The 22,836-nt window shown below is 44.4% G+C and overlaps 1 protein-coding gene and 1 pseudogene across 1 annotated transcript in view; one reads left to right on the top strand and one right to left on the bottom strand.

Moving 5' to 3' along the window:
* Nucleotides 1-16,517, top strand: part of LOC146178025 (medium-chain acyl-CoA ligase ACSF2, mitochondrial-like) — a 65,466-nt gene extending 48,949 nt beyond the window's left edge. The window contains exons 13-16 of the mRNA XM_084581669.1: nt 53-204; nt 2,513-2,654; nt 12,826-12,936; nt 16,181-16,517. Coding sequence (XP_084437795.1) covers nt 53-204; nt 2,513-2,654; nt 12,826-12,936; nt 16,181-16,306 — 531 coding nt within the window. The 3' untranslated portion in view covers nt 16,307-16,517. The remainder of the gene's footprint in view (nt 1-52; nt 205-2,512; nt 2,655-12,825; nt 12,937-16,180) is intronic.
* A 3,978-nt stretch (nt 16,518-20,495) lies between these two features.
* LOC146178026 (uncharacterized) lies at nt 20,496-21,452 on the bottom strand (annotated as a pseudogene).
* Between the last annotated feature and the right edge of the window lie 1,384 nt (nt 21,453-22,836).

Raw genomic sequence — 22,836 nt, forward strand, 5'->3', positions numbered from 1 at the left:
TTGTTTTGCGCGCTGTGAGTCGGACAATTGCGGACGATATTTTTCTGTGCAGGTGAAAATCGCCGATCCGGCGACGGGCCGAGAACAGCCAGTGAATACTCCGGGGGAACTGTGGTCCCGTGGCCACAACATCTTCTTGGGCTACTACAATGATGAGCAGAAGACGCGGGAATGCATCACAGAGGCCGGTTGGTACAAGACTGGGTACGCCAATTCAAAAACTAGTTCCAAAATGACATTTTGCTGTACATCTAGTCAGAATATGATCCGGACAGGCAGATAAAACCTCAAAAGGCCAACAACAATGAAAAGATTTCCTTCTCCAACAGGAGTGTTTTCTGGAAATACAAGATGAGACAGCAGTCGAAAACAATTACAGGTTTGTACTTAGCTTCGCTTAAGGGCTTCGTTTTCTTCCTCGTTTTAAGAGCCTAATGAAGCGAGCCTTTCCTTCTTCTCTTTTTTTTTTTCTGTCTACCACTTCGCTTCTTTCTCTATCTTGCGTGTTTGTGTAGTCGTTATAATTTCATTACTTTCTTTTCTTCGGTTTCGACATCAGAACCCATTGCGACACCCTTACAGGGGAAACTACGTTGACGTCAGGATATACTGCAACATCTCACTGATGCATCTAGCGGAATCTCGCAGAATTTCGCTGACACATCTTTTGCACACATCTCGCGTAATCTCACTGACACATCTCACAGATACTCACTATTCACCGTGTGCCTAGAAAGACATTCGCCTTTAAAAAGATGTACTCGTAGAAGTAACGAAATTGTGAGTATCCTTCTAAAAAAGCTTTTTAGGGCTGTAACAGGAAAATGGGCACTCATTGCTAATTGCCGCAATTGACGCAGAAACTGAAGCATTCACAGGTTCGGACTCTAAAGTTGTGATATTTGGTGGGCTTGCTGCTCTCTATTGAAGCACCAGCAAAATCACCATTGCATTGGGTGCTATGTGCGACACGGCCGCCGATCGGAACACATATCATCGGCATGCATAATGTTAATCTTATGTGAAAGTAGATGAAACTTACGCTTTGGCTGATCTAAGACATGCCAATTCACTATATAGCAGCTCCCCCCCCCCCCCCCCTTTCTCTTTCTTCTTACTGCACACCGTTCCTAGTCAATTTAGTTACAATAGGGCGCTTTAAACACAAGCTGCCTGTCGTTTTTCAAGTATACGAGCCAATAATTGAATCACTGTTTTGTTCTTTATTTTTTCTTTAGATTCCAGTTTCTCCGGTACAAAGATAACAGATGCATATTCAAAATATCGAGGGAAAATGTTTTAAAGTAGTAAGAACCAAAACGCGTATATCAAAACAGTCCTGACTTGTCCACGGCACAAGGACCGATATGATAGACACTGTCCAATAGTCGACGACGTCTCTCATGGACAGTGTCGCTTGGCGACGTTAAACCCATCCATCAATCCAAACCAATAATTTGCACATTTTTCGTTGTTTTGCTTAAGTGGTGATCGTTAGCGAAAGTCGGGTTTATTAATTACCTGAAATTGCCGAAACAAAGTTTAAAAATTTTGCCTTGAGACAAAGCATAGCTACCATCCAGGGCCTTGCCTTTGGTAAATTCACGAATCCAAGGCTGTTTATAAACCTGTCCATAATTTTGGGACCAAGCAAGGGTAAATTTTAAAAATTCGAATGTCCTGCAACAAAACGGTGCCTCGCTGGGAGAATAGAAACAATTTACACTCAAGCTTGGTGGAAAGTGCACCGCGAAAATTCAGCAGAATCAGAGAAAAATCACGGCAGCTAGAAAGGGGACAACCGGTATACCCGCAATACACCGCAAGGAGTAAGCGTCGTCTGCGGCCCAGAAAGCCAGAAGCTGTTTTCTAAAAAGCGCGACAATTAGCTCCCATTAGTTTCACATCCCACACAGCGTACTAGGAGGCATGGGCTAATGCAAATTATATTCGCAGTCGATATTTTAAACCACAGATACAAAGTCGTGAGTGTTAACCTGACATTATAGCGAAAGTTTTTTACGTGGCAGTTTTAAGGAGGGACAGTTACCATGCTGCAGTAATAGTTGCAAGATGCAGCTTAAAAAAAAGCTAGCCAGCATTTTCACAATTCTTAAAATTTAAGAATGTGTAAAAATCACTGGAAGGCTTCTTTCAAACGCTAATCTAAGGTTCTGGTTGAAGGAAAGATGTGAACGGTAAAGAGATGTGCCTTTACGGGGTAAATGTCCTAGTGGCAGGACAGCCAAAGTGCAGGCGAAGAGATTCAGTGACCAGCGTCTTAGCCCGAAGACCTATTCAAGATATATATTTAATGGATTTATTTATTGAGAAATAGAAATGTTTAAATACGGGGTAGATGCAAGTGGGTTTATATAATCATGTATGGAAGAGGAAACGAACAGAGGCAGTGGGCCCAGAACACAGATAAAATTATCCTAATATTAGATAATATTCGAACAGGGACATCCAGCATTTATTATTGCGTTTTTTAAACGTTCGATTTCTGTAGTGACGTGGCCGTGATGGACGAAGATGGTTATGTCTCCATTATCAGCCGAATCAAGGACGTTGTTATTCGTGGCGGAGAAAACATCTTTCCAGTCGAGATAGAAGAGATCCTCAACACCCATTCAGCCGTTCAGGAGAGTCTGGTGAGTTATCAACGGTTAGATAAAAAGGGCAAGCGTAATTTCTTTGTGCCAGAAGAGGTCGTGAGAGCCTACATTCGAACACAAATTTGTTTATTTTACTTTGTTTATCAAGTTCAAGTTCAAACTCCTGGATATTTTAGCTACATCGGTGCTTTAGATACTTGTAGAATAAATATTTTTCCCTATATTGAAAACACCTTGCAATTTATCGCTGATGTAACAAAGGCATATCAGCTCCTTGCCGTCGGCTGTTCCGTATTCGCTGGGTAGAGAGCCTTGTAGCTTGTCAAGGACGGCGGACATCGAACAGGTGTCTTTGAGCGAGTTGAAACTCACATGCATTATTTAAAATTTCAAATATCTCCAGCTTAGTTTTGCTAACTAAGTGACTCTTGTAGAATCGGCCCTACCCCTGGTTTCGTCCTACTAATGCCAAGGACGCCGGAATATAAAGGAAGTGTACTTTTTGATAGAATTGTTTCCTTTCAAATCGCATGTACACCGGCATAAAAAGCGAAAGTCCAATGCGTGCTCCCGCCAAACTGCTCTCGAAAGTGTGTCGATGTAACTCTGTGTTCCGTTGCAGACTAGAAGGTTATTGTCCGCGGCTGCGTCGCTTTTTAATTACAAAACTTCAGTAAGGCAAAGACGACGTACGGATTCCTCGCTGATGCTTGACACGCCATGTGTCTGCATGTGTGCTAGTCGAACGTGCATTCTTTTCAGCTGGTAAAGCGATTTTTGCGAACCAGAACGGTCATCGGCTGTATCATTGCCAGCATTTATCAATAGGAGCCACCAGTTCCGTTTTGTTTCATATTATTCTGTGCATCTGCTTATTCAGTGCTTGAAAATAACAATACATCAATTAGAATTTCGTACTCCAGTCCGCAATGACGAATGTGCCCCAGCCTGCTCTTTACCCAGCTTCTGTATAAAAATGGATGTATATTGCTCTTTATTTGCAAGTCATAAAAGAAAATTCGCGCTTTTCACTATCAAGTACATTCTTTCCTCTTTCAAATCATTTGAAGCTTTCTTAATTTAATCTCTGCAACAGCGCTGGAAGAAGCACGATGATGTGTTCAATGCAACGCTTATTACATTGCATCTGCGTTTGTCATTATAAGCAATAATCTATTTTCAACTCTTTCATCCTGAAGTACCGTCTGTGACAATTTGCATTAAATAAAATGCAAAACAATTGCGCACATGGCACCGGCTGCTGCTACTTGCCTTCAACATCGTTCATCATCAGTCAAAAAGGGCTTGCCGTCAAATTTATTCTGTTCCTGCACTAACAGTCATTAATTTGTGGTCGCAATTGGGAGAATTACTCTCGACGCCCAGACCAAGAGTGCGAAATCTGTCTCCTTGGCGTAAATTGCAGGTCAGAAGATTGCGGGCTCGTTCCGGCTACTTTTCGCAGAACGGCGTAACGTTGACGGAGAGATCTGCCAAATCTTTTTGGTGGTGAAGGTTACTTGATGAAATGTTAACTACTGCGGTCTGAAATGCTGCTTTTGCATTACGGGCAATGTGCAGACGAGCGCAGCTATTCAGGCATTTGCATCATCTGGCATTATTACATAGGCCCGATCTGACCAATACAGATCGGCCGACAAACCGAAGAACGGTTACGCCAGAATCGCCGACCTAAATGCCTCGCACCAAGCCATCGTTGACTGTGCTGGCTCAGTTGCCAGCGTAAAAAGTTATAATAGATAAATGAATCAGTCAGTTGTTTCCTTTCCATCAAAACAAGGTGATGCTGTGAGTGCGATCAAAAAACCGACAAAGTTGTCGGCTTCACAAGGACAACGCTACCAGCTACATTTTGGCAGCAGCTGCAGCAGCAAAACAACCGGCACCGGGAGCAAACGACTCAATTGCGAAAGCTATGCAATGAACGAAACTGATAATAATAAATAAACAAAGTAAAGAAAAAATAAAATAAAATAAACTACAACAGCATCATTCAATGAGAAATACAGTGGCATACATTAGCAAACAATAGCACAGAAAAATATAGTAACATAGGTTATTATACGCTACTTGGGAGCGATGAGTGTAACACATTAGCGAAAACATATCGGATACACTGCAATTTCCATGACCGAGGACTAAGCGTGCCAATGTGGATAATTGCTGTGTTTAATTTATCAGTAACACAGATAACTGGTGTTGTAATATATGATGACCATGGTTACATCTTCTAAACTTGACCTACCGTATGGCGTGTAACAAAACTGCTTTGGTTTCGTGTTTTGCGTTAGCTGTACCATTTCCTCCATAAGACTTTTAGCAGGATTTTTTTTAGTGAGCGATAATATGAGTGTGCACATGTATAGGTGATGGACTGGGAAAATGTTTAGTAACTCGAATAAACTTGCTGTCGGTTATATTACGCACTATCGTTTTTTGGAGGATCTGTAATTGATTTATGTTTGTTAGCGTTGTAGTTCCCCACACAAGCAAAGCATAACTTAAATTAATAGAAAAAGGAGAGTTGTAAATTAAGAGCATTAATTTTTTAGGGTGCATCCTCCGTGATTTTCTTATTACACAGCAAGCTTTCGTAAATTTCATTTTTAGCGTACACACGTGTTCATTCCACGACATTTGTTCACTAAAGATGACGCCCGGTGTTTTCATATTAGGGACGCATGGTATACTGGTATCGTAAATGTCCCGCTCTGGAAGTCTGTCGACAACTGTATTTGTTGTTCGAAACACTACTGCCTTTGTTTTGTCAGTGTTCATAACTTAGGAGTTGCCTTGACTCCATTCATATTGATTTTGAAGCGTAGTGTTGCCAATTCGGGCAAGTTCTTGGAGAGTAGAAGCGCTGAAAAGAAGTGTGGTGTCATCGGCATAATTTGTAAACTTTGCAGCATTTGTGATGCTAGTTATATATTTTATGTCCAAATTTAAAATTAGTGGTTCCAGAATGCTACCTTGCGTGACTTGGGCAGTTATATTAAGACTATTCGACAATGTCTTATATATGTTACATATTGGCTACGCAATCTTAAATAGCATTAATTTTGTTTTATTAAGATGAGTCGTTTAGCTCAACAGATGTGGGCCAGCCCAAAGAATTTCGGTTTCGTATGTGGCGTGAACAAGTGTGACCGAGTCTTAGCTACACCGACCAAAATCTGCCTTTATTTTAAAACTTTTTCAATAGTAATAACTGATCAGGTTACAGGATGAGCATATGAAGGGCTCATCGGAAACAACCGCCAAGATATCTTCCAATAAAAGAAAGAAGACGTTCATTATTATATTAGCTTGCACTGCTGAAGACGATTCACTTCTACGGTTACTAACATCATGCGAACATTTCAATAAAGCTGTCATTGTCTTTTTCAGAGTAACTCAAAGAAAACAGTTTTTCTCATGGTTTTGGAAATACAGAGCACGTCTTAGGGTAATCATGCATTGCGAATAGAATGAGCTGCTTATATATTCTTCAAGTGTGTGTAAAACTTCAGTACAGTGAATGGCCTTGTTATAGCTCTTAAAGCTGAATGTTTTAGCATTGGAGAGTTTAAGAGAGTACATTAGCTTCCGTCTCTCATATCGAAGATACCCGCAAACACCATCGTAGTTGATAACGAACGTCACACATGGACAATCGTCTGAATCATGCTGCTCTTAACCCCCCCCCCTCATAACACATTTTAAACATAACTATACCACCCCACTGCAATTGGTTTGGTCCACGAGATCTCAACGGAGTGTATTGCTTTTATCATCCTTTTTGGAACCAGCTCAATAGAGTACAATCTGTGAAAAGGCTTACCCTTACGAAAATGGGTTTTGAGTTTCTGGTTTGGCCTTAATGTTTTCTTAATGAGTACAAAGGAACTCAACAGACATTCAATACCTTCTGTGATTTAGCAACAGCTTTAAACCAGATTTTCAATTCACATTTCACATTATTTTTTCTTGTTTAGAAAATCAAAGGCTTTTTTTGTGAACTGCTAATGTGTAAGCACAGAATGTGAAAAGTCGACGGAAAGTATGATGTGTATTTTCTCGGTCATTGCGACCACCCATTGAGAGAACACGGTGTGTTTCAACTTGAAACACAGTGCAAATTATCAATGATCACTACATGTGTATTACTATTACTGCTTTATGATTTTGGAGGACGTAAACATAATTAATGAGGAACAACATAATTTTAAAATCGTTTAATGAATGCTACATGCCCTTGCATTACTACTGGACAGGAAGGTGGCCTGAAATGATTTAATGCAAAACTAAGCATTAAATTGGTCATTTTACAGAAATGTGCGTTTACATTTCCTTTCACACATGCTATGTTTACAAAGTAATCACTCAAAAGGAGACAAGGAAGAGAGTAGTTTACCGAGTGATGCATTCCCCCCCCCCCCATGAGTGAAAAAAAAAACTACAGCGCTTGTAATGCATGATATTTTCCGTGTTTCTCAAGCTTTTGAACTCCTTCTTGCTCTGCGTATAGATTAGCCGAGCCCTCGGTCATCGCATCGCTTCCCAAAATATTTACATACAAATGAGATTTAGTTACAAGCAAAATAGTGTCGTCGCTGCTGCGCTTGCCGATATTGAAGCTTGGTCGCACTTTTTTCATTGAAGGTTTGTGCCACAGCTCCATGTTCAGCGAAAATTACGTCCACGGTAGCAGAACACCACCGAACGTCCGGCGCTGGTAAATTTGGCATGCCAAACTCGACATGTTAAAATGATTCCAGTGCGCAAAATAGTGCGCATAGCATCCAGACAATTAGTTGCAAGTCGTGGGAGCAGGCAGCAAGTTCCAATGGTGAAGACGTTGTAATTGTTAGAGCGACAGCAATGGGCCTGTACAATTCAAAACATGCTTCTAAACATGGTCCAAATCTTATGAATGCAATCATGGCATAACATGCAAAAAAGTTTCCGCTGGGCTCGGCTTTTGGCCTGGCCGAGTGGTTAGCGTAGAATGCTACGGATTAAGTAGTACCGAGTTCGAAGCCCGCTAGTGCTGCAGTTTTTTTTTTTTGCCTAGTTTTTATTTTTTTTTTACCTTTTTAATTTAGTTGAGGTGCTTCGTTACTTTTCAGTTTGTACTTTTGATCTGAGGCGTTTTTTGTTTCTCTTCGTGCGACCAGTGCGGCGCAGGACAGTATGCCGCGTCCCAGTACGAACTGTTTCCAGCGTCATACTGGGCCCATAATCAGGTATGCCACGCGCGCTGGGACCTAGCGGGACTGGTTTTTATTGCCTCAGCCCGCCAGCTTTGTGCTTAATTATGGCCCTAGACGCAGACTGTACGCTGCCTTTAAAAAAAAAAAAACATTTATCGCCAAACCAGCCAAACTGCCTTTCGAAACCGAAAGTCCCTCTAGGAAGCGGCCGGCAGTAAAAAGAAGCCAGAAAATCCATCCAATAAGTCAATCCGATCCGATCCGAAGTCGCTAGTGGCAAAAAAGTTGCGACGGCGCCATGCTGCCTTTGTTGTCATGCGGTGTGTGATTGTGAACGCTATTTCCTTACGCTGTGCTGCTTTTTTGTTCTGTGGTTCTTGGAATGGGCCGCAGAACTGATATTTGACATGTGCACTTTGATAGACGTTCTGAAGTACGTGATGTAGTGGTAAATAGGTTCTGTGCCGCACACCGCTTGCACCGCGCCGTGGCAACGCCGGCATCAACACGGAAGAAGGAAATGGACTGGCGTGATTGTTTGCAAATGTGAGTACACTGCTTGAAATTATTTTTATTTAATATTGCTATTGAGTGAAGTACGCGTTGTTAATACTGTTGCCTGTGGTCTCAAAATTCCTTCGTAATACAAGCTACGAACTCGACCCAGCCTGCTTTATTGTGAGGGCGAGCCAGTCACTCTTCGGAACAAGAAGCGTGAACGTTTGGGCGAGTTGGTCAGACATACTTGACATGAACGGCGCGGCAGAAAGATTTGGCGCTTGCCTGTGTGTGTTCTCTGTCTTCGTCTCTTCCTGCCGCGCCGTTCAAGTCAACTCTTCAAAAGCGGTCGCTTTCATATGTATGCTCGTCCCTAACGCGAAGCCGTTGTACGATATAAGTACTTACAGTGTTCTGCAACTTTATCGGAACCGTCATGGAAAATTTGGCCGCCTCGACCGGTTCCGATAATGTTGCAGAATACTGTATAATGTTATGGTGTATATTTATAGATATAGTTGTAGCTGGTGTGTATTAGATGCACGACCAGCTTCGCTATTGTGATCAGCACCCCGAACGAGTTTTCAATCTTTTTAAAAGCACCTGTTTTTCTAACTGTGGGTGCATTAATACGATGAGTACAACCAGCGCGCGAGAAACAGGTTGTTGCTGTGGCGCATATCTCACAGTGGTCGCTGCATTTAGTTTTGGTGCTTGTATGCTTGAACAAAAATAATCTAAATCATGGCTGACGCCAAGGTAAAAACTCATGTAGTACTACTGTAGTAGAATGACGATTAGAAAGAATTATTTGAGTGACCACACGTAGTAAAATGTGCATGTAAAAAATAATTGCTTTCATTACTACATAGTCTTGTATTTTTGACGAATTATATGTATCCTAGTGTTCAGAACACAGGCAGAAATGAGCTTTCAGTTGGCACTTGCATTCTTTGGTACTTTGTGTCGTGGCTTTTCATGGAAGCGTTGAAGTGATGCAGTAGTAAACAGTTTCAAACGAGAAATGAAAAAGTCATTTTAACTTCCTTAATTTTACGTTTGCTATGGTTCCAGGTAATTTGACTTTAAAGGCCTTTATTTGTGTAAAGTTCGTTGGTTGCCTTACACATTGTACACACATTTCTCAATACACCAGCAGTGAAATTAGTTTTGTGCTATTGCTAGTATTTCGGAAGAAAAAAGTTTGATCAACATCATGGCATAAGCAGCCCTTCTCTGCATGCACATTTTTTGCAACTTTGATATCACCTAGGATTGAGATATGTAGGCCCTGATAAACATATTTTATGTGCTCAGAGTAAAAAGAAGAAAAAGTGCAGAATGCCAAGCATATTTCTGATTGCGTGAGAAAGTCACGACTTAGAAAAAAAAAATTCAGAGGTGCCACAAATCTGAAAGGAGGCTGTTTTAATTATTTTTTCACTGTGGCTGTAAGGCAAACCTACATAAAAATTTCAGAATATACAACCACTTAGATGATAAAATGTTTACAAATATTTTTTTTTCATATATGGAATGCAACACATTAAACACTGTCCCAAATTTGGCGCATTCAAGCATAGTAGTCTTATTCAGTAATTAAAGAAACACCGTTCCTAATTTTTCCTATAATTTAAGAATCAAGTTTCTAGGAGGAGATGAAAATGAATATGAGACAATATGTTGCATTGTACTGTTTCCAGCAATATTATCAAAGCTGAAACTTCTTGCTTTTTCTCTCATTGGGAGAACGGCCTAAATTGACAGCACAAAAGCAGCAAATAGGCTCCCCGCTCCTCAAAACATTGCCCATAAGCTAACCATGTGACCTTGGCCATAAAAGAAAAGCATGCCTGATCACGTTATTGTGAGCCAATGCTGATCTGTGACATACGCAGGGTGTGGCGGCATCACTATCCTTGAGTGTGCATAGACGCTCGTAGCACCGCCTTAGGAATTCAGTTGGGAATGACAGTTTCCAGTATTTCTTTTTGCAGTGCATCAACGATGGCCTTCGCAACCCCTGTTCTTTGCTTTGTCTTTTTGCTGTTGACATACTTGCTTTATTGTTCACTTGTAATAGGCGTTTATTCATAAAATATATGTTGGGATTTTTTTGCCCCTATTAGGTAAATTTATTTGTTTCTTCGTTGCTTTGCTAGAGCAGTCATTTTCAAATTATTTATTAGTTTACTGTTCAGTTTTGCAAGTCAGAAGTAATACTAGATAAGGAAATCAGGTTTTGTTGCTTGAGAAATTTGAACAGAGCTTAAACAGAATGGGGACGTGTGAAACATCCGACAAGGTCATGTTGGAGTGATTTAAATATATTCGCTTTGAAATGATATCGTACACACCTTTTTTTTTTTTTTTTTGCTCTAGAATGCACTTAGCTATGCTAAATGAAGAAACTTGCCATAGTTGCAGTCTGAAGGTTGGAAATTTCAAAACAGTTGTGTTATGCATTCATATGGGTGTCACTTTAAGCTGCTGCTTGCTCCCACAAATGGCTTGTACCGCTGCATACTGCTTATGTAACAATTTGACAATTGTTCATAATGATGTAATTGCATATGCAATCTCCCCACAGTACAGGTCTCAGTCTTGACATAAGGGTAAAATTTTAGCAAAGGGCATTGTGTTCACTACTTATGCACCTCCATTCGAACACTTACAATGATGCTTGAGAAGCTGCATGTTTCACCTTTGATAGCATTGTTGGAAATAGAATAACGCAGTGTGTTCTCTTGAACTCTTTTTTTTCATCACCTTCAAGAGTAATTTATGGGCTGATAAGGTGGTTTTTCTTTGAGTTTTGAAGGAATATACTCTGTTCAAACATGTCATAATTGGTAAAATGTTTCATGTGTTTTCATTTTATGCATAAAAGAAACATTTTTACTCCTTTTAAGCACCAATTTTCTTATCTATTCTGTACCTTTAAAGTAGGTGCACCTCACACTCCTGGAGAAAAAATAGGCTCTTTTGAATCATCACCTTTTCATCTTTAGGGAAACTGGAAAGGCTCTCCTATACAAACGAGAAGCACACCATGCAGGCTGGTTACTTTTGGCAAACAGTACATTGCATTGAGGCTGAAGTCCAGTACTTTCTTAATTGTGCTTTGAGCAGTCGTCTTAAAGCTGTTTGCCCGGAATCCTTTTGATTGTAGGTACTGAATATATAGCTGTGTCTCTTTTCATTACCAGGAAAATAGTTGTGTGCTCGGTCTCACTTGTCGATTTTTCCCTCTTTATATACGCAGTTACCTGAGCACTTCAGACTGGCCGATGCCTGGAGCCTGCCTGCTGCTCACCTACACCCCACAGCACGAATGAGGAACACACTAAATCATCTACCAGCAAGCACACTGCAGTGCCCTTCTGCAAGCCATCACCACATTCTATGACACGTTCAGGGATGCGTGATTAAGTACACACCCTAAGCATAGCTAAAAATGGTGGTATGAATGGATAGCTGCCTTGGTTTGGTTGCTTTAGCTCTTTCTTTGAAATCTTTGTTTTACTAACGGTGTAGTCAGTGAAAAAAATCATTCTGAAGAAAATTTGTTTGCATTGTTGTGAATAGCAAAACCAAATTTCGTACCATGTATGATGTATCTGAAAGTTATGGTTTTGTGCTTTCTCTGTGAACGGTGCAGCATGTTTCTTCCACCAACTGCTAACTATGAGGGTTTGAAATGTACAGGTGCCAGGAAAACACAGTGAGTCATGCCTCTTGTGTCAGAAATTATCTCATGAGTCTTGTTCCACCTAACATGGTTCCACATATGAATGCTTCAACGGCATGTGCTCAAGTGTGCGTAAGCTTATCCATGAGCTGGAAATGAAGCTTGAATTATTTTATGTATTGTGAACATTATTACAAAGCGATTTCATTTTGTATTTGTTAGGGTACACGTGCGACTAGTTCACAACAATGCCGCTTCACCTCAAAAAGGGCCTGTCTTCTGTGCTGTGCAGGGAAATAAAGTAAGTTTATTTCCTTGCATAGCATAGAAAACAGGCATGCGAATGGCATCCAAGCTGTGCTGCACATTATGAATAAAAAAAAACATTTTCACAAAATGCAATGTCTGTTTTTGGTTTCTGTAACTAAAAATACCGGCACTCAGTTACATGTAGTGTCGGCAACCAAGATCACATCAAAAACTAAAGTGAAAGCCACCAGACGCTTATTGGTCAATACTCATGAAGAACTCACAAGAAATGCACACATTAAGGACCAACCAGAAACACGGTGGCCAATTTGTTTTAGACACACATTAAAAACTCAAGAGAAAATTCATTTGAAACTCAGAATATACTCTGGTGTCTCCATTGTGAAAGAGCAACATACTCTCATCAGACACACACATAAAATTTTTATAAGGGTAAGCGTCACACTTCGCGAAGCATTCAAGTGCTTTTTCGCAGAATGGACATGGTTTACATTTGTAACTTCGTAACTGCCTGCTTTGAACTTGCACGAAGGTTATCGGCGTCCCCGATGTGCGGATGGGCGAGGAGTTGTGTGCCTGGATTGTGCTCAAGGGCGGACAAAGTGTCACTGACGAGGAGCTCAAACAGCATTGCGTAGGCAAGGTAAGAAATTCGACTTCGGAGCTTTTAGTGGATTGCCTTTTTCTCACTTTCCATTCTTCTTTTCTTAATGGCTTCAAATGTTTACAAAAGGCTAGCTAGCAACCTTCTATGGTCGTTAAATTGCTGACCTTTTGAATAATTTCTCGAAGCTTCGAAAAATGGCATAAATAAATGTTTGCAGCACGTTAGGCATAACTATCAATACCATACTGTTCGGACACTCGAGCGTCAGTTCTGCACTATTTTTTATATCGACTTGAAGCTATGTGGCAGAATGCTGTTTATATGCTTACTTTTTATCTGCACATGGAAATACTATCTGAAGAGGTAGTATTATTTACCTACATAGGGAAAGCAGAAAGATAGGCCTAAAAGTAATAATCAGAAGAACAGATTCAAGAGCCTCAATAACGAACATCACTTTACAGAATGAAGTGAAGAACTGGGAGTAGTCGGCGGTAGATTAGAGCAGTCAGTAACCGCAGATGCAAACCGTGAATGCGATGGAATGGAGCGCAATCAGCAAGCACTCGCAGGTTGTGACTAGCAGCTTGCTGGTATCGCTCTAGAGGAAAGTATACAACAGTTGCATCCAACCTGTACTCACTATAGGTCTGAAATGTGGAGGTTAACAAAGAGGGTTCTAATTAAGTTGAGTGCAATGCAGAGAGCTATGGTACGAAAAATGGTAGGTGTAACGTTAAGGGATAGAAAGCCTGCCGACAGGGCGGGCCAGAAAAATAAACCGATTTAGTGACACTGTAGTCGTAATCAAGAAGAAGAAACGGGCATGGACAGGGCATGCAGGGCGGGGAGAGGATAATTGATGCTCGCTTAGGGCAACAAGTTGGATATCATTGAAAGGAAAGCGTGGCAGGGGGCGGCAGTAAGTCTGGTTGGGAGACGAGGTAACAACTTCGCAGAGGACAAAGGAATTCAGGTAGCACAGGACCGGGTTGATTGGAGGAGGGAGAGTAATTTAATGCGAAGAAAGGTGGAAAGGTCGGCCGGCGGTGAAGAGACCTTGACCTGCTATCTACACACTGGCAAGGGGGGGGGGGCGGAACCAAAAAAGAGTTAGGATGTATATTAGGCGGATGATGTCATAGTGCAGTTAGGTTTCAGGGGTGGTCCGAGTTATTGAGGAGACCATGCACACACTTAACGGCACTCATGAAATGCAACATGCCGCACATGTCTTGGACACACATCATTTGTTACTGAACAAACACCGCCGCAATTACAAAGAAATCTGCACTCTCATTAGCCAGCCCCAGCGCAGAAACACGCACATGATGCACTTCACCAGAAAACCTCAAAGTACCACATACCCCGGTGGTACTCGCGCACTGAGGAGACCATGCACAGTCGTAGAACGCAGCATGCCTTACAGGGTATATCTTAAAAATATACTACTTGTCACTGAACAGACAAGCCAGCATAAATGCGTAATCATGCACACTAAGCACTTCAGCAGAAAATAAACTCAAAGCTCAAAGTACACTGACACATGATTAAGCACAAGCGCGTATGAACGTGTGATACTCGCTCACTTCATAGCACAAGTAAATGCCGTAGGCGGGAATCTAGGTCCGTTTCACTTAAAAAATTGAACAGGGCCTTCAATCATGCATCAGTTATCTGTTTGTTTCGCCCTGGCACCTAGAGTTTTTTTTTCTCACATAACATAAAGGATAACATAACATTTTGTACCACCGAGTGCATTGATGCAAAATCGAAGAGACTCTAGCGTGGAGATGATATCCTGGAGAAATATGTAGATACTAAGGAGCTGTGCTACTTTCGGGATAAATTTGAGTTGATCTCAATTCCACAATACCCCATTCTTGGCGCAACAAACACTGCTCATCAAACGCAATGCTTATGAGCTCCCAATGCCTCGAGTGACCGAAATTAAAATCCTAGATCGAATCTTAAAGGAGCAGAGCTTAAATTGCGCCTGAATCCTAAAGCTCGAAGGAACTTTGCAGCCAATTATGTGACCTATTTGCAGCATTGGTAACTGCCACTGGAAGGCAGAAAATACTTTACGTTTAGTACAAGCCTATGGGGTCAGCTCTATAGCTTACATGTGCACCTACCGACGCCCGAAATCAGCTGAAAAAGGGAACGTGGAGACAGTAATCAGAAAATATCGGTCCATTTTGGAATACGAACGGCTCTCGAGCAACCATCTCGAAGAAACATTGGTGGCTGCAGCTACGCCGTGTCAGAAGCGCCGTGAAGAGGCGTAAAGCGGCCTCTTCCTGAAGTAAGTACGGCCTGAAGACAGTAGCTACGCCTTTTAAGGGCGTAAGTACGCCGTGAAGAGGCGTAGCTGCTTTCTTCTCATAAAAAAAGTCTGCCTAACATGACATCTGAATTTAAGAAACGCGGACACTGCTGCCAAACTTTGGAATCGGAGTTTCAAGATAACATCACGGGATTTTGATATCAGCGGTCATTCAACATATTCGCAATTGGCTGAAATAAATTGACAGGTGGCACGGTAATAAACAGGCAATTGTTGCAATGATACTTCGGTAATCACCGCGAAGTGAACAGTACCACCTTTAATCGCCCTTTGAACAACGCCAATCTCTGCGGTCAACAAACGATGTTAGGCAATTAGGTATTTCTTCAAATCTTACTCAGCAAACACGACTGGCGCCCTATTCAGTGCTCCCATGTGCCCAGTTGATCAGAGTTTTCGGGAGGACCCGATCATCGCTGAGGACCTTTTCGACCCGTGGATCGGGGATAAGTTTCAAGTCGACGGGAAGTGAACTCTAGCTATCTCCCTCCAGTACAGACACTAGGAGAAATATATCTCTGCGTAATACCATGATGAAGTTCGGAAGCGGTATCTACGATGCATTTCTCACGATATCTTTGAAATAGTCCTATCTGGTAGGGGATCTATTGTTCTGGGTAAAAACAGCGACCCATCGCGCTGGAAATCCCCAGCTTTTCAGGAATGAAAAAGAAGCGGCTGCGAGCACAAATTCATGGGCATATGCGCAGCAAGGTGACGAATTCAGAACATAATATTACGCGGCGACGCCGGGGTTTCAGTGCAGTTTCAGCGCACTTGCCATTTTACCTATCTGTAACAGGTAAACGAAGTACATTCCTGCTTTAAAAAACAAAACTTGTGGCCTAATCCTTGCTACTAAGAATTGCCTCCAGATCATCGGTGCGAACACATAAGATCATTACTTTATTCTGTTGCTCGTTCTTCCAGCTTACTCGGTTCAAGATACCAAAGTACTTCATCTACGACGGGAACGTCCCCAGGACGCCCATCGGCAAGCCGCAAAAGGCCAAGATGCGCCCTCTGGCGGCCCGAAAGCTGGGCCTCACTAAGTGACCTACCTCTGCTTACTCGCTACCACGTGATAAAAGGGTCACATTTGTCCTTTCGCGCAAAATTTGTACGAAGCTATGCCTGCTAGAATCTGATCCCTTCAAGGCACGAGCCTCCGTCCTCTCCCCACAAGGATGGCGCCGTGTGCCGCATATTTCCTTTCATCTAATCAAAAACGTTAATTTCATGCTTGGCACAAACGGTTCGCAGTCCTACGATTCTTCGATAGAGGCTGGCGGCCAGAAATGGCGAGGTGATTTGTGGCACAAATAAAAGAGACAAAAATGGATTGCACTTCATACCTGTGTCATTTCTGTATTTCGTAACATTGTCTATTCTCTATTCTTGCGTCACTTTGGAGCCGAAGAGAGCTCATACCGCCTAATAAAACGGTTGACCTCGGTAAAGAGTCAAGGGTCCCTTCTCTGAAGCAGCAGGGAGCGTCTTTAAAGTTATGCACCCAAACCACTGCTAAGACTGAAACGTAGGCATTACGCTATAGTAACCTGTCCGTAACGGTTAGTAATGTTCAGGTATTAACTTGCCCATACATTTCTAGTGGGGAATAGTTTGCTTAACCAGTTTAATATTTTTAATTGTGAATTAAGGAAGAGTGCGCTACCCTTTTTAAATGAAATCCTGGTCTGAATGAAAGTTTCTCCGTGCAGAGACCACAAAAGAACCAAGGACCCAGGATCACAGGTTACGTGGCGATGTCGCCTATCGTAGGCAGACTTCTGAGACGTCTGAGAGGCGAGGAACCGACTACGGGCTACTTAGCGCGCTTCAGTGACTTGCGCAATGGCGTCATGTGCGTAGGTATTTATGGGGCGGCCAGCAGGCGGAACCAACGTGTCCAAAGGTAAAGCGGGGTGCTTGCCGAAGAGCAGGAAGAAGGGTGAATAACCCGTCGTGTCGTGCTTAGAAGAGTTGTAAGCAAAGGTCACATATGGCAGGGCTAGGCCCCAGTCGTGGTGATCAGATGATACATACATAGATAGCATGTCCGTAAGTGTGCGGTTGAAGCGCTCGGTTTGGGGATGGTATGCGGTCGCGAGCTTACGCTTCGTAGAACATGAACGCAGTATGTCTTCAACAACTCGGGCCAAAGCGTAGCGACCGCGGGCGGTGAATAATTGACTAGGAGCGCCGTGATGGAGAATGACGCTGTGTAGAAGAAATTCAGCGACATCCGAACCGCAGCTCGTGGGTAAAGTACGGGTGATGGCATAGCGCGTTGCATAATCGGTGGCCACCGCAATCCAGTTGTGACCCGACCGTGACGTCGGGAAGGGGCCAAGAAGGTCAAGCCCAACATGATAAAATGGTTCCAAGGGCACGTCAATAGGTTGGAGAAGGCCAGCTGGTGGCCGCGATAGTTTTTTCCTCCGCTGACACGTGTAACAGGCTGCGATGTAGTGCCGGATGCCGCGGTATAGTCCCGGCCAAAAACAAACGACGCCGTATTCCGTCTAAGTGGGCGACACACCGAGATGGCCAGCTGTGGGCAGGTAGTGGAGTTCTTGAATAACAGAGCAGCGGAGCTTTTTGGGGATCACCAATAGGAGGGGAGAACCGTCATTATGAAAGTTACGGCGGTAGAGGATACCATCCTGTACAACAAAAAGCTGGAGAGAAGAATCTGTTCTTCCAGATGCCAGGCCTTCAGTGATGGGCCTTAAAGATGGGTCGTTGCGCTGCTCGCTTGCTATGTTGGCGAGATTGGAAAGGGCGAAGACACAGGGAATCGCCTGTGCGTCGCCGAGACCAGGGGGCTCTACAGAATAGCGAGACAAACAATCGGCATCTTGATGAAGGCGCCCCGACTTGTAAACGACGTTGTAGAAGTATTCTTGAAGGAGCAAAGCCCACCGACCAAGACAGCCGGAGGGATCTCTCAGAGATGACAACCAACAAAGCGCGTAATGGTCAGTGACAACTGAGAAAGAATGGCCGAATAAGTAAGGTTGGAATTCAGCGACAGCCCATACAAGGGCGAGACACTCGCGCTCAGTAATCGAATAATTGCGTTCCGCGTTAGAGAGAAGGCGGCTAGCATATGCAATGACGCGGTCGTTGCCATGTTGGCGTTGAGCCAGCACTGCACCGATTCCATATCCGCAAGCGTCCGTTCGAACTTCAGTGGAAGCTGAGGGATCGAAACGAGCCAAGACAGGGGGAGATGTCAGTAAGCTTAAGGCGTTGAAAACGCACCTTGCTTGTCATGGCCCCACGTGCAAGCGGTGTATTTCTTAAGAAGGGCGGTGAGAGGACGAGCGATACGGGCAATATCTTTGATAATGAGGGCTTGAATTTTAGCCGGATCAGGTCATACTCCGGAGGCGTCAACCATGTGTCGAAGAAGGGTGAGTTGGCTGCGACCAAACTGGCATTTTGATTAACTGAGCTGAAGGCCGGCTGCGCGAAATACATTGAGTATACTGGTAAGGCATTCAAGGTGCAAAGAAAAGGTCGGCGAGAAAACGACGTCGTCGAGGTACCACAGGCAGGTTGTCCATTTAAATCCTCGAAGAATGGAGTCCATCATTCGTTCAGAGGTCGCCGGTGCATTGCGGAGACCAAACGGCATGACTTTAAAGTGGTACAAGCCGTCTGGTGTGACAAAGGCTGTTTTTTCACGGTCCAGCTCGTAAACAGCGATCTGCCAGTACCAGGACCGCAAATCAATTGAAGAAAAGTATTTAGCTCCATGGAGGCAATCTAGGGCATCATCAGTTCTGGTGAGAGGGTGCACATCCTTTTTATTGATACTGTTGAGATGGCGATAATCGACGCAAAAGCGCCAGCTGCCGTCTTTCGTTTCAACCAGAACGACTGGGGACGCCCAAGGGCTCGTCGAGGGTTCGATGATGTCTTGAGCGAGCATCTTTTCAACCTCCTTTTGTATCACCTGGCGTTCAGCATCGGATACGCGATAAGGACGGTGATGAATAGGAGCAGCGTCGCCTGTGTGTATGCGAGGTTGCACAAGAGCAGTTCGAGACAATGGGCGCTGATCAAAGTCAAAAATGTCTCTGAAAGATGCCAGCAGACGACAGAGTGCATGAGCTTGTGGAGGGTAAAGGTCCGGAGCGATCATCTTGGCATATTCTTGGAGATTGGATACTTCAGATAAGGAGCAGTCAGAGGAGGGTGGTAAACCAGTAGTCACAGCAGAGAGATTACATTCATTTACAGGACACAAAGTGGCGAGCGAGATGCCTTGCGGGAGGGACTGGATTTGCGACGCAAAGTTCAGAACAGGGAGGCATGTTTGGGTCGCGGTCACTGTGCCGACAGTATGAGCAAGGGCAATGCGTCGGGTTAGGGGAGCATCAAGGGTTGGGGTAGCGATACACTGTCCATCGGGAATTGAGGGTAGAGAGCAAAACATAACATAAGTTGCGGCTTCAGGTGGCAGGCGGACAAAGTCGACACTACAAAGGCGGTGCAGAACACGAGAAGGTGGGTCGAAAGGAGAGGGCAGGTCATGTTCAACGACGCTGGTAGCACAGTCTATGATGGCTGCAAGGTCAGAAAGAAATTCGAGGCTAAGAATGATGTCCTGAGGACAATGCTGCAGAACTGTGAAGAGGACGGTAGTATGGCGGCCAGAAATCGTTACGCGGGCAGTGCACAAGCCAATAACCTTTGAAGTTGATCCATCTGCAACACGCACAAGGTGCATAGGGGGCAGGGGTCAGCACTTTCCTCAAGCGAGAACGGAGTTCTGCGCTCATGACAGAAGCTTGCGCACCAGTATCAATGAGGGCTTGAACAGCTGTGCCATTCACGAGCACGGTGAGCACATTACGGCGTGCACGAAGAGCTAGACGAGGATTTGAGATCGTGGTCTCTAGTGCAGCATCACCTCTAGACGCTGCAGCGCCTAGTTTTCCGTCGGAGAGCGGCCATATAGACTGGGAGATGAAAAGCGACGACGTTGGGGCAAACGGGACTAACGGCCGGGGGGGGGGGGAGGGGAGGGTGATTGGTTGAGGCGTGAAGACTCGGTATCAGCGGCTGTGCTTCAAGAGTCGTGACGAGCTGGGAATGGACGAGAGTGGTAATCGTAGATAGAGGAGGATGGCAGGTGGGACCTTTGTGGCAGGAACCAACGACTTCGGCAATAACGGGCGATATGGCCGACACAGGAACAAGTAAAACAAATAGGTCGGTTATCAGATGTGCGCTATCTGTCAGGATTGCGTCGACGCTGGGGAACATAGACAGGTCGGACAGAATAAAGGTTGCGAACGTCAGGGTTATCAGCAAGTCGGCCAGGATGAACTGTGCGAACGTCGGTGTCATAAGGAGGTCGACGAGCATAAACTGAGCGAACGTCGGTGATAGTGGGCGGGCTGACGGCAGCAACGGAGTTTAGTCCCAAGGTGGCGAGCTCTTGGCGGACAACGGCCTGAATTAGGGGAACTTCCGGGTGGTGGCCATCGTCTAAATGTGGCGGCAAAGTAACTAGAGCTATGGCCTCGAGGTCGTGGCGGACGATACGGGTTACATTTTCGGTCGAAGGCTGGTATTGGGACGGCAAATCTTGACACGAAGAAATCAGAGCAGTATTTGGAAGGCGGGCAAACGAGTGGGCTACACGACGACGTTTGGCGTCTTCAAAACGGTGGCATTCTTTGATGATCGCATCAACTGTGTTTCAATCTTTATACACAAGCAGGTTGAATGCATCGTCTGCGATGCCCTTCACGATATGACCAACTTTGGCGGACTCCGACATATTGTGATCTACTTGGTGGAAAAGGGCGAGGACGTCCTCGATGTAGGCCACGTATGACTCAGTAGCTGTCTGGAGACGGGTCTCGAGAGTTCGCTGTGCTGTAAGCTCTCGACCAAGGGGCTTTCCAAAGAGTTCGCGGAGCTTCTCTTTGCAAGTATCCCAACTGGTGACCTGATCTTCATGATTCTCGTACCAGGCGAGCGCAGTGCCCTCGAGGTAAAAAACATTCGCTAGCATGAGGGTTGGGTCCCAGCGATTATCGGTGCTCACACGTTCGTACTTGCGTATCCATTCGTCCACGTCCGCAGTGCCGGTACCATTGAAACTGCCTGGATCGCGCGGGTGGGTGAGGATGACCGATGGCAAGGCCCCCGTTGGTGTGGGGACGGTATCTTGAGGCATCTTTGGGCAGGAAAGCAGGCGGCCGCTGCGGAGTTCCGTCGTGCGGAAGCTAACGCCGGGATCAACGGCCGCACCTCCACCAAGATGTTATGTGTAAACTCGATGTATTTACAGTATATTTACAGCACAGTTAGAACTGGCACAGCAGCGAGCAGCCACACGGAACCAGTCCCACCTCTTCTTTTTCACCTCGTCCCTTCCGAAAGTCAAGATTACACACTTCGTCGTCGTCATCGCCTAGCAATATTTTTATTGCATTCTACACTTTGTTTCGCTTCGTTTTGCATGAACACGCTCGGCACTATTGTTCATTTTTCGTGTTTCTAGGTTCTTGTGCCATTAGCTGCAATATCAGAATAAGTAGAGTCGCGTTCCTGCTGGTCTTCATAACCATTGTACTTCAGCACGGTAAACCTGCGCCGCAGTGCTAGAAAGTCTGGCTTTACCCATTGCGACGCGAACCAAACGCGCGTCGCAGCCGCGTTCTCAGCATTTCTTACACCATGTTCAGTGGTTCTTATTATAAAAGAGCGAAAATAGGCACGATGTATTGCATCCCTCCTTTGAATGTATGGCTCTGAGCCTGAAACGTCTGGAGATTAAAGGGGGAGAGAGATATTTCAGGTGAATGTAGAGAATGAGCAAAACAGATGCTCTACAGTTTCTGCATCAACAGATTCCGAGCATAAAGAAGGTCTCCAGGACGACGAAAAGTAATCCAAGAGCAGGAAAATGCGCTTGAAGGCGAGCACCAGTTAAGGTGAGGAAGTAAGCACGTGCTGCTTCACGACGCGGCGAGCAGCTTGAAGATGAGGTCCAGGAAGCACTGCGCGTGCACATCTGCTGTCCGTGAAGGCTGAGTAGTGACTGATGCGAGGGGAGAGATGCCGATTCTGAGGACGAGAGAGCGACACACGACTGCTCGGTCCGGAGTAACAGATGCTAATGCAACATTGTCCAATGAAGGCCAAGACGTCCGTAACTGTGACGCGCCCCACTCTCTCATTCGTTGATCTGTGCGGCCGCTCCGCCCCCTCACTGTTAAGTCACGCACTGCGGGCGTCGCTACCTTCTCTTTTCCTTCAAGTTCGCGGCGAGACAGACAGTGAGAGAGAAAGACCGGATTTTGCTGCAGCTGTGCCGCTTCGACTCCCCATTGCCGAGTCGCGCGACGCCAATTTCTCTTTCTCCACTTCAAGTTCACGAACAGAGAGAGAGAGTGAGTAGCTTGGGACAGACAATGGCGAAATCCGTGATTGTGGCTAGTAGTCCTTCGCACTAAAAACACAAAGATAAACACTCATCGTTATTCATGACGCCGCTAGTAGATTGATTTATTATGTTCACAGTGAGCGTATTCGAAAATGATTTCGAAGCCAGGATT

The sequence above is a fragment of the Amblyomma maculatum genome, chromosome 10 (assembly GCF_055883805.1).
Source record: "Amblyomma maculatum isolate TAMU_Amacu chromosome 10, ASM5588380v1, whole genome shotgun sequence".
Taxonomy (NCBI): Eukaryota; Metazoa; Arthropoda; class Arachnida; order Ixodida; family Ixodidae; genus Amblyomma; species Amblyomma maculatum.